The 12504-nt window shown below is 34.1% G+C and overlaps 1 protein-coding gene across 1 annotated transcript; it reads right to left on the bottom strand.

Annotated features, from left to right (window-relative positions):
• Positions 1 to 253: 253 nt before the first annotated feature.
• LOC120350170 (neural Wiskott-Aldrich syndrome protein-like) lies at positions 254 to 10967 on the bottom strand. Its single transcript, XM_039422620.1, has 3 exons — positions 10284 to 10967; positions 4672 to 4910; positions 254 to 1574 (listed from the first exon to the last, which is right to left on the bottom strand). Exons 1-3 carry the CDS (start codon positions 10650 to 10652, stop codon positions 1451 to 1453), a joined length of 732 nt encoding a protein of 243 aa, XP_039278554.1. The 5' UTR covers positions 10653 to 10967; the 3' UTR covers positions 254 to 1450.
• Positions 10968 to 12504: the final 1537 nt, after the last annotated feature.

Below are 12504 nucleotides of genomic sequence, written 5' to 3'. Positions count from 1 at the left end.
TATGAATTGGAATTTTCTCATTCTTGGAAAATTATTCTAGATAAAAAACAGCGTATCACAATGATATTGGATACCAGATAGGATGTTTTCCAGAGATATGAGTGAGATTGGTCATATTATAGAACACATTCCACTCTAGAAAGTGGAGGCAAAATCCAAGGACACAATTGGAAAATTCTCATTCTTGGAAAATTATTCTAGATAAAAAACATCGTATCACAATGATATTGGATATCAGACAGGATGTTTTCCAGAGATATGAGTGAGATTGGTCATATTATAGAACACATTCCACTCTAGAAAGTGGAGGCAAAATCCAACCACACAATTGTGGTTGAAATGATATTTTCACCAAATATAGTACAAGGCCTTGTATTTTAGCATATTTTTACCATTGACTAATGTATTCGAAATTAAAGAAATACAACTATTATTTGTCAAATTTGATTTGGAAAGTATAATAGAACTTAGAAATATCAGTTGGTACAATGGTAGCGTTCAAGATTATACAAAACTATCTGAAATGTATTTTAGCATTAAATAAGCTCTCAAACTCATTGAAATTTCCTCGAAAACAAATTAATGTTATGAACAATTATTTTCTCATTGAATTAAATAAAACAAATATCGACTACTGTTCTCTTCAACAGTATAAAACTAAGGTTTTAGCTAAAGCAACTCTAGCCTTTCATGACTGATAGTTGTGCATTAGTAACAAAAACCGTGAATTAACAAAAACAATTATTATTCTTTCAGTAAAACAATATTCCTCATAAGACTTTCCAAGTATACAAATATTAAAATGATTATTATACTGAATTCAATTTGATAAAGATCAACTGAGTTGAACAAATTTAATAGTTCTGAAACAATTAATTACACTTAAAATAATTAATAAGTCCTGATACATTTTCACTGAAACAATGTAGAGTGAGATTTGGATTTGTCATCTCAATAAATTCTCAAATATTTGCACTTTTGAGTTTAATAAATTCAGAAATTTTTAAACTTTTACTCAGTTAAATTTTGTAATTTTTCTGAGTCAAGATATTTGACACAATGTCTGGGTTAATCTGGCAACCTTGCGTTGAAACATTAATAAAAATTCGACTAATTCCACAATAACTATAAAACGTGTACATTGACATTTAATAACACACATTACATTAATATTATTAAGTGAAATGCAAGAGAGTAGCAACTAGCCACCCCTGCAGCACCCCTTATTATTAATCGAAATATCCCTGTGACTCAACAGTGCTGCAGGGGCACTCCCCCTAATCTACAAGTTTCAAAATTTAACAACATCCATTCAATTAACTATTACAGTAGGAAGTTTAGGTCAGTTATTGGATAACACCGATAATGATTATAGTTACAAAAGCCTAATGATTTGGGAAAACATCAATATTGGGATGCTAGGGGGACTCAAGTGTGAGAGTAACTGCCTTTAGGCAGGTATTTCTACTTTGACTATCGGTTCAACATTACTGATATCAGTACCATCAGTAGTGACGTCACCGTCTTTTCCCTCTTCTTTCACGGCAGCTTCCGTCTCATTGTCTGTCTTCTCGCTGCAAAACAAAATGAAATTTCAATTTAACAGATCGGCAATTGAGTCTAGTCTATATAATAAAAGAGAGTAGAGTTGTTTGTTTGTTTGTTCGCATCAAAACATGTCAACTTGTGGATTGCATACCGGAAAAACGGGAATGATTTAGATCTCCAAATACATTCTAAAAATATCAATCTCGTTTAAAAAATGACAGCAATAACGGTCTGGTTCACACATAACGACTTTTTCGTGACAATTTCCTCCGATTGGCTCAAGGCGGATTCACACAAACCAATCAGTCAGTGACCGGTACAGTAAAAATATAATTCCTATTAGTTCTATTGGGACTGTTTACACTCAGCCCCTCGTGAAAACAGCCAATGGCTTGATAGAAAATTGAGTGATAACGAGAATTGTTCAAGATTTAAGAGATCATGGAACTCAAGCAACAATAGAATATAAACAAGTACCGTCGTACGTCTATTAAATTTAACCGCGATTAAACACTAATTAGAAACGTCTTCAGGCTCCTCATTGATTTTGTGAAATAAGGCCCGCCACAAAGTAGACCCACGCTAATCCACGAAAAGCTACCCACGCCATGGGATGTTTTGTAAACCATGCTATAGAATTATTCATAATCAATCAGCTGACAAGTGGATTATTCATTGCATGTATTATTATCATTACACAGATGTCTGGAGAAGCCTAGAATGGTTTAAAAAACATCCCACGGCGTGGTTTGCTTTTCGTGGGTCTACTTTGCGGCGGGCCTAGCCATTGGTTTATCACGGTAAATAAACAACCGTACAAAATATTTGATCTCAATTTTGAAAAAAATCTCATTTATTTTTAATTATAGAAAAATATAGGCCTACTTTCTTGACAAACAAATATATTTGGGATGGAATGAATCATCAGCATTATTATTATTAAGAATTTATATTCATGTTTATATTAATATTTAAGAATTTATATTTTTATTGGATCAGATTCACCGGGAAACAAGAATGACACTTATCTACTATAGAAGTCAGTCAGCAACTGTTTAACATTGGTTTGCTATTCTTGTCTGTCATTGGACAAAGTTATAATAAAAGTTAGTAAAAGATATAATAAATAATCATAAACTGTTCAACTTTCTTATAAAAGGTCGACTATAAAATAACTGGCAATTTACATGATACCTTACTTAGTATATACATCTGCACGAACATGGACAAAAATACAAATTAGAATTTGTAATGACACAAATAAAAAGGTTCTATGATACTTGTATCCAAAATGGTGACTGATTGAGGTTTTAGTTTTTAAATAAATAATTGATAAAGTTCAATCAGCCGCCATTTTGGATACAAGTATCATAGAACATTTTAATTGATGTCATCTTTCTTGTTTTAGAAAGGTCTTCAAAATGATGTAGCACACAATATTTTACATTTAAAATATTCGAGTTACAACCCCTAAGTCACCACCTTATGAGGGGTTGAAATTCATTTGTACGTCAGAAGGTAGAGTATTCGACCAATAACTTATCCTGAAAGTTACACTATTATATCTACAACAGTCTCCTACTTATTGAAAGATTCCCATACATATGACTCACTCTGCATACCAATTTATATTCATGTAGGAGTTTCAGTAAACTTGAAAAATCCTGAAAGAATTCAGTTTTTGAAAGCTAAATTCGTTCTTCATGAATCAATATTATGTAATATACAGAGTGAGTCATATGTATGGGAACCCTTCAATAAGTTGAAGACTGTTGTAGATATAATACTGTAACTTCCAGGATAAGAGTTATTGTTAAAATACTCTACCTTTTGACGTACAACTGAATTTCAATATTTTAAATGTAAACACCCATTGTGTGGTACATCATTTTTAAGGCCTTTCAAAAACAATAAAGATGACATTAATAAAAAAGGTTCTATGATACTTGTATCCAAAATGGTGACTGATTGAGGTTTTAGTTTTTAAATAAATAATTGATAAAGTTCAATCAGCCGCCATTTTGGATACAAGTATCATAGAACATTTTAATTGATGTCATCTTTCTTGTTTTAGAAAGGTCTTCAAAATGATGTAGCACACAATATTTTACATTTAAAATATTCGAGTTACAACCCCTAAGTCACCACCTTATGAGGGGTTGAAATTCATTTGTACGTCAGAAGGTAGAGTATTCGACCAATAACTTATCCTGAAAGTTACACTATTATATCTACAACAGTCTCCTACTTATTGAAAGATTCCCATACATATGACTCACTCTGCATACCAATTTATATTCATGTAGGAGTTTCAGTAAACTTGAAAAATCCTGAGAGAATTCAGTTTTTGAAAGATAAATTTGTTCTTCATGAATCAAGATGTAATATCATAGAGAAACAATAGCATGAGTAGATACCCCATGGTGTAGGGCGTTTATGTCGCAACTTTTACTGTTATCTCAAGCCGATTACTGTCGATTTTTACTGTTTTGACCGGGTAAGAGTGTATGAACGGCACAATATGAGAGACTACCAGAGTCATAAAGCTTCACAGGAAAGAACTACGTGGACTATCAGCTTGAGATAACAGTAAAACTTTTTGTGTAGTTGGGAAGTTGATATTGTGGTAATTATTGATATTGAATGAAAAAGACTAATAAATTGTCAAAAAACCACTGATTTATTGATAATTGGAAAGACCGGTTTCGGTTATTACACCATTGTCAATCTCTGATAAACTCTCAATGCAAGGAGTTTATCAGAGATTGAAAGACCGGTTTCGGTTATTACACCATTGTCAATCTCTGAGAAACTCTCAATGCAAGGAGTTTATCAGAGATTGACAATGGTGTAATAACCGAAACCGGTCTTTCTAATTATCAATAAATCAGTGGTTTTTTGACAATTTCTAAGTCTTTTTCATTCAATAACAGTAAAAGTTACGACATAAACGCCCTATACCATGGGATATCTACTTATGCTATTGTTTCTCTATGGAAATATGTATCGAATAGTATCCAACTGGAACTTGTGAAATCCTAATAACGTTTTTAGGGGGGTTTTGAAGGATAAATGATAAATTTGTCCTTAATGAATTATTGAAATAATAAAAGTTCAACTTACGTGGATGATCCATTGGCTGTCACATTCTCTCCTTCGGTCTTCTTCTCTCCACCTTCCTTCTCCTTCTGCTTCTCCATCCACAGCTCCTTTGCTTTCCTCGATCTCTTCGTCACCTCATTTTTCAACGCAAGAAACTTCTTCCGCCCCTCGGCAGTCTTCGAGTTGTACGCCTTTTTTCTTTGCTCTATCAAGATTAAAATATCCTCAGTGATCCAAGGATTTTTCGCTTTTCTTAATTTCTGTCGGGACCAATACCAAGAATGATATTTCAGAATCCGCTCTCATCAAAGTCACCTATGTCACTACGCTAAGCACAACATGTGAACTCATTTTTCAACATAATGAATCACACTTTCAAAACAAACTTCGCATATTAAAAGTCCTTCTTAAAACTAAGCTCTTAATACTAATGTACAACAATACTATGCTTTCATACATTTTTTGTGTAGTTGAGAAGTTGATATTGTGGTAATTATTCATATTGAATGAAAAAAGACTAAGAAATTGTCAAAAAACCACTGATTTATTGATATTTAGAAAGACCGTTTTCGGTTATTACACCATTGTCAATCTCTGATAAACTCAAGATTATCAGAGATTGACAATGGTGTAATAACCGAAACCGGTCTTTCTAAATATCAATAAATCAGTGGTTTTTTGACAATTTCTTAGTCTTTTTTCATTCAATCTTTCATACATTACTAAGTATTTTGACGGAAACGAACTTTTTGAATAAGATATTTATAGGGAGCAACAATACTATGCTTTCATACATTACTCAATCCTTTCAAGTATGCATTTTTAAATAAACAAACTTTATGAATAAGATATTCATTGAACCTGAAATTACGCAAATTACATTAGGGGTATTCACAATGTTGTTTCAGCCAGCTAAAGTGCTATTTGATAACTCTGGATTGTGAATGCCCCATCTAAAACCATCTGCTATTAGCTAACTGCAGTAGCGATCCAAGCGGATAATTTGTGTAACTTAAAGTTATTGTGTAGTTGAGAAGTTGATATTGTGGTAATTATTCATTATGAATGAAAAAGAATAAGAAATTGTCAAAAAACCACAGATTTATTGATACTTAGAAAGACCGGTTTCGGTTATTACACCGGTTATTACATCTCTGAGTTTATCAGAGATTGACAATGGTGTAATAACCGAAACCGGTCTTTCTAAGTCGATTTCTTAGTCTTTTTCATTCAATAGCTTAAAGTTAGTTTGAAAAAGTAAGATTATAAACATATGGCATTCCTTTCAACAGGAGTGATAGCTAGAGTTAGCGGACTCAAACCTGCGCTATCTGCTATCTCGTCTGTTAATTTTTTTCTAACGTACCACTATAGCATTGAGTTAACACAGACTTAGCAAATAGCTGGAGTTAGCGAATAGCTCGACTTGGCCAGCTAACTCCAACATTGTGAATACCCCTATTATCTTGTCCCTTGTTTGTATTTATACTCAAATGACTTTTCTAAAACGTTCTAAACGTTTTTCAGTCATGAATATAACATGGATTAATTTTCCCTTTTCAAGAGTCAGGAATTTTTCAACAACTACTGGAACGGCACATACAAAAACTTATATTTGTTTTCTGTAACTATTGGACAACTATTATTATTCAAAAATTATTTCAAACTGAATCAACTCATAGCTAGTATAATTGTTTTCGACGTCTTAAACCCCACTGATTAAGGCTGTGCAAAGGCTAAAAATAAACTTTCTACTCGTGATATTTTTCCAAGTTTTTCGATTTGTATATCATCAAGCTATCAAAATGAAAAAGTTTTCTCAGGAAAACATTTTTTCGATCATTACTTTTTGAGATATGAGCGCCTGAAGTTTGAATTTTCGGGACAGAACATTTCAAATTCGGTGAGATATAAATCCATGAGATTCAGAGGATGGATTCTCCATGGTATTCTTGATCTAGTAAAACAAAAATTTTCTGAAAATATCAATTTTTGAAAAAGTTATTCAATTTACCAAAAATAACTAAACTGAAAGTTATTTTTAGTAAACTGAATAACTATCTGAAAAATTTATATTTTCAGAAATGTTTTGTTTTACTAGATCAACAATACCAAAAAGGATCTATCCTCCAAATCTCATGGATTTATCTCTTACCAAATTTGAAATATTCTGTCCCAAAAATGTAATCTTTAGGCGCTCATATCTCAAAAAGTAATGATCAGAGAAGAAATTTTTTCCTGAGAAAACTTTTACATTTTGATAGCTTGATGAAACATTTTTTTATGTAACATATTTATGTAACGTTATTTTTTTCAGTAACGTGTTGCCCTGCTTGGCTGCAGTCGGTAGAGCAAGATTTGTAAGATATATAACCCTTTTTGTGGTTCCTGGAATAATAATAATAATACCAATTTCTTACCGGCTCTCTCAGGAGCTCCCACAGTTCTCTGCTTTTGCTGGTACTGGATAATTTATATAAATCTCGGGAACATATCCAAAGATTCGAAAAATCAAAAAACTTTGAAAAATATCACGAGTAGAAAGTTTATTATTAGCCTTTGCACAGCCTTAATTCATAATGATCAGAGCATGTTAGGTGTATGCAGTTCATAAAATTTGGTGTTTTCTGCAATGTACGAGAATTCTTTCAACAAAATTGCTAAAGACACTATTACACTCTATAACTTTTATATTTGATAATAAAATAAGGTATAAAGAATCATTAGCATCCTTATATTAAAATTTGGTGTTTTCTGCAATCTACGAGAATTCTTTCAACAAAATTGCTAAAGACACTCTATTACACAGTGATATTTGATAATAAATATAAAGAATCATTAGCATCCTCATATTATTTTATTTCACTAGCTTCGGGTATTTGCTACCAACACAGATATGGGAATGTAAGGCAGAGGAAAGAAGGCGAGCTGGAAGACCGAGAAAAAGATTGCCTGATGACCTCCGGAGAAATTTGGAGTCTAGTGGAGGTGATTGGCCGTTTGGCGCAGGATCGTGATAGATAGAAATATCTCGTAAACTCTACACCGCAAGGTAGAAGAGGCTTCGATTAAGTCAGTAAGTTTCAGTAAGTAAGTTAGTCAGTAAGTTAATATAATTTATTGTGTTACCGTAACAGCATTTTGATGAAGAAATATGAATAAGGTTCAGTATTTGTTAAATACAAACAATATTGATATTGAGGGTAGGTGTAAAATAAAACATAATGGTGACCAACTCCCGAAGTAAAAATCAAACAAGAAAAATATGAACAGGACAAAAATTTATATTTGTAGAAAATATGCTCAATCTTTGGGATGTAATTCCTTAAAATTATTATTGATCACCTTTACACTTGATTATGCTCAATACTCTATATCCTCTTGACCTTTCTCGCCAATAGATCATGAGGTTGAACCCCCAAGCTAGAAGATCACGAGCCGCTACTGGTTGAGCCTAACACCCAAGTTGTCAACAGAATGTCAAGTTGTCAACAGAATGTCAAGTTGTCACAGAATGTTGTTCACAAATAGTTTTATACGAAGCAGTTGTCGATTCCTTTGTAGAAAACGAGTTGCTGTTCTTAAATGTTTGATACAACATTACAGGAAAGCAATACCTCCCAAAAAATGCAGCTCGTTTTAATCACAACAAGTTTTCAACGTTTTGTTGACAACTTTCTTTAATCTTTACCGTTACTTAGTGGGAAACAAAAATTGTGTTGATTATTTCCACAAGTTGATGCCAAAGGGTGCTGTGCTTTTTGAGAAATTTTCAACAAATTTCCGCAATTTTAAAAGAATATCGGGGATCGAACTTTGCTCTGGAGTACAAAAGGATAAAAACTGTATTGCGAAAGAAGAAATTATAATAAAACTTATACAGAAATGTTCTATCTAATCACAGTAAATTGAGATTAATTCCCAGAGGAATGCAAAAGTTTCCCTCACAAAGGCCCGGTTGCACAAAAGCCGGGTAAATTTTAATTCTGATGAACCAAATCAGAGAAGACCATTTCAAAAAGATGGATCTACTGGAATTAATCAGGATTGAAAATAGCCAGGCTTTTTTGCAACCGGCACTAAGTACCTGATTGAATGATTACAAAAGTACAACAGCTGAGTCATAATTTTGACACAGTCCCACACACATGAACTCGCTCACTCACATGAGATCTAGTGCAATCGAATCTTTATATTATAAACCTACTATGTTCTGAGTTTCGTGAGAATCGTTTGAGCCGTTTTCGAGATCCGATGAAATATAAACAGAATTTGCTCGTTTAATAGTCTAGGATATTAGCTACTGTTGCAACAATCTACAGATAACTTGACATCTTCTCGGAGATCAATTATCATGCCACTGCGTCTTTATTTCACTAGGGTCTCACCATGATCGACTACATTTAGGTCCACTTTATAATAGCAGTAGAGAAATATAGGAGAACGGCGTTGACGACTCTCTGCCTTGCTTCTGCCTCATTTTAAGGAGAATCTCACGCAATATCTTCTGATAATTTTCTTACAAATGCTGGCTATAGGCAGCCACAATCTTAATTATTGTGTCTTCGTTGTTTGATATTTTCAACATTAATGCCTAATTAAACTGTTAAACAAGTTTCCCACTTTTTTGGTGTACTTTTGAGAACAGCAACTTGTTTTCTATAAAAAAATCAATACTAAAATTAACCAACTTAAAAACTCTCGGGCCACGTGTACAGTTGACAACTTTCTTTGATCCATACAGACACTGAGTAAAAAACATAAATTTTGTTGAAGTTTTCCACAATTTGACGATAGAATGATGCTGTGATTTATTAGAAATTGGCAACAATTTGCCAAAAACTTAATTGAAAACACTTAGTATGTAAATTCAGCTTCAAAGTCGCGATCTCACCAAAGTTGTCAACTGGGTTTCAACAAATTTGGTGCCAATTTATGTAAAAGCACAACAATATTCTGTCGCCAACTAGTAGAAATCATTGTTTTCAACAAAATGTTTTAAGACTGAGAAAGTTTCCAAGAAAAACACTCCTCTCTACTATCGCATGCCCACTATGTTCTCGGAGTTAATTTGGTTTGGCAACCAGTTTTCCACTTCTCCCAGTTTTCCCTAGATTTGAAAACTACAGGAACTTGTGCTCTACAAAAAGTTGACAACTTTTTTGTGGACAATGTTTTGTTGACAAATCAAATGTAAACTCAGCTTGAGTACTTAACTTGCTTTCAGTAGGAAAGAGTTTCAACAAAAATGTATGTTTGAGGTTAGGTTAAGGTCTTCAGTGTTTGCACAGGACCCATTCTTATTTGAATGATTTATGTAACGATAAAGTTATTTTTATAACATCAATCATCATTTTTAACACCCCAAAAGCTTACCAGAACATATTTGCATAATTCTGCTGCCCTGGTAGCAGATTCAGTTGGTTTTTCACTGCGAATGCTACCTGAAGGTTAACAGATTAGCCTAGCCTACACTTCAAAACTCAGGAAATATTCAAAGTCGTAGATATTAGCCTGTAACCTGTAAGCTCAAAGCTCACAATATACAACATAAAATAATATATTTTGTTGGTTTTGTTCTATGGTAGCTAAACAAGGGCTAAATTATTGAGCCAAGTTGATTTATTACTTACCTTGACTGCTGGTTGTGAGTTCATTTGATTATTGACGTTCCATTTTTTCATCATCGGGTCCATTGGTCCAAAAGGCATGAACGGAGGTCCCCCAGGTGGTCCTGGGGGTCTTCTCAAACGAGCATGAGGTCCGTCCATCATGGGGGGACCAGGAGGTAGAGGTAATAGTGGGGGTCCATGGGGGCCAGGAAACATGGGTCTGGGAGGAAATCTTCTAGCTGAAGGTGGAGGAAGAGGACCTGGAGGCAACCTAGGAGGTCTAGGAGGTATTCCTCTAAACCCGGGAGGAGGCGGACGTCTAGGAGGATGAGGTGGATGTGGAGGAGCAAAGGGCGGTCCTCTCATTCCTGGAGGTGGCGGATGTCGCATCCTTTGGAGGCATGAGGGGTGGAGATCTGAGGGGCGGCATCATGTTGTTACGAGCCATGAGTGGAGGCGGGGGTGGCATTCTATTACCACGGCCCCTTCCGCGACCTCGAGCAGGTCCCATTTCCGTAATTAATCAATAATCAACGAGTTATAGGACTACAACCGTCAACACTCAAAAGCAAAGCTAAAAAACTTCATTCACACTGTTAAAAACCGCGTAACTTACAACTAATTCACAAACCAGATCTAAATTTCACTTATGTTATGGCGAGGACGCTATTCCTAGAAAAACAACATGGCTTCCTTTTGTAAATGCGCTCACGATTCTCGAATTTACAATCCAGTGCCTTTTAGATCTAGAACGTGATGCCACTATCGACTGCTATTTAGAGACACTGTGCTGACGTATCCTACACAAGTCAACAACCAAAAGCGTTATGTGATTTCACAGTGAGGAATGTGATTGAGTTATGATGTATTTGAAAGCGTGACTATAAAAGGTTGTAATGTAGATTTTCAACTGAAATACCGTACTGGAAAAGGGCATGAAAGCTGTCTTATTAAAAATTTTGGATACTATGATTTGAAATAAGGATTTTTGATAATCCCAAATAATTTGAATGTAGAATATTTAACTTTGTTGTAGTTGAGACACTGTGTTACTTGTGAATATTTGAAAAACACTTACTTTTATTGGAGTATTGAGGAATGCATTCCACTCTTGAAGAGGAGCTTTATCAGCCTCAAAATATGATAAAATATTTTCAACTTGAAAATGACCTAAGTTAGGGTCTGTTGAACTATTTCTAAAGTTTTCAAAGAATAAAGGGTACTTCAAGATTTTTATATTGTTTTTATAAAATATTCACTACATTCTTACATCTCTCCTTTAAAATATTTCTGGGTTTGTTGAGCTAGATGCTTGAATCAAATTCAATAGGTAATGCGAGCACATAGTACCTACTTTAAAAGCTTCTTTTAGTGCTTCAAAAGCTACTAAGAGTACTTGTTTTAGAACAAAACCAAAGCTATTTTTATGTTGAATGTTTCCTAAACTGAGTGAAACAGAAATTTTTCGTAAACAAGAAATTCCGAACGTTGACGGCAAAATGTTGCTGTGGTTTTTTTTAAAGAAATTGACAATAAATTGCCGCAATTTTGTTGACAACTTCGTTGAGAATTCTGGTGTGATCGAGGCTTGAAAGCCTGGTAACGTTTTTATACATATTTGTGTGTTAGGGTGAAAAAAGTAGAGCGGCGAAGGTAGAGGGTATCAGAGAAGGTAGCTAAGTGTTTACTTACTTTACTTTTCTTGTTCGTCGCAATTATTGAACTGCATTAAGGGAGCAACGATCCCGCAGTATATGACACGTCAAAGTTTAATCTAATATCTACCATCCCTCCTATTTCAACACAACAGATGCCACATAACATACATCAATCAAACATTATTTAACAATAAAGTCTGCTAACCTGTACGGACACAATGGAATAAGGAATTCCCTAAGTGTTTTTTTGAACTCCTTCAAGCCATCAATTTCTCTTATGTGAGATGGGATTGAATTAAATATTTCCATTCCCATATAAAATGGGCCACTCTCCAGCAGGCTAAGTTTGTGATGTGGGTAAACAAAACCTCTAAATCTTGTATTATGGGGATGACTCACCTGGTTCTCCTCATAGTCTACATTCGTCTATTTTTAAAAACGAAGATTGCTAAATCTAATATATAAATAACAGGAGCCGTCAGCAATCTCTTTTCTTTAAAATAAGGTCTGCAAGAGCGCATTGTATTAATCTTATAAATTATCCTAATGGCTTTCTTCTGCAGTATGAATATTCCATTATTCTC

This window comes from Nilaparvata lugens, chromosome 3 (assembly GCF_014356525.2).
Source record: "Nilaparvata lugens isolate BPH chromosome 3, ASM1435652v1, whole genome shotgun sequence".
Classification (NCBI taxonomy): domain Eukaryota; kingdom Metazoa; phylum Arthropoda; class Insecta; order Hemiptera; family Delphacidae; genus Nilaparvata; species Nilaparvata lugens.
Note: the sequence above shows the minus strand (reverse complement) of the source record. Positions and strands in the feature narration are given on the sequence as shown.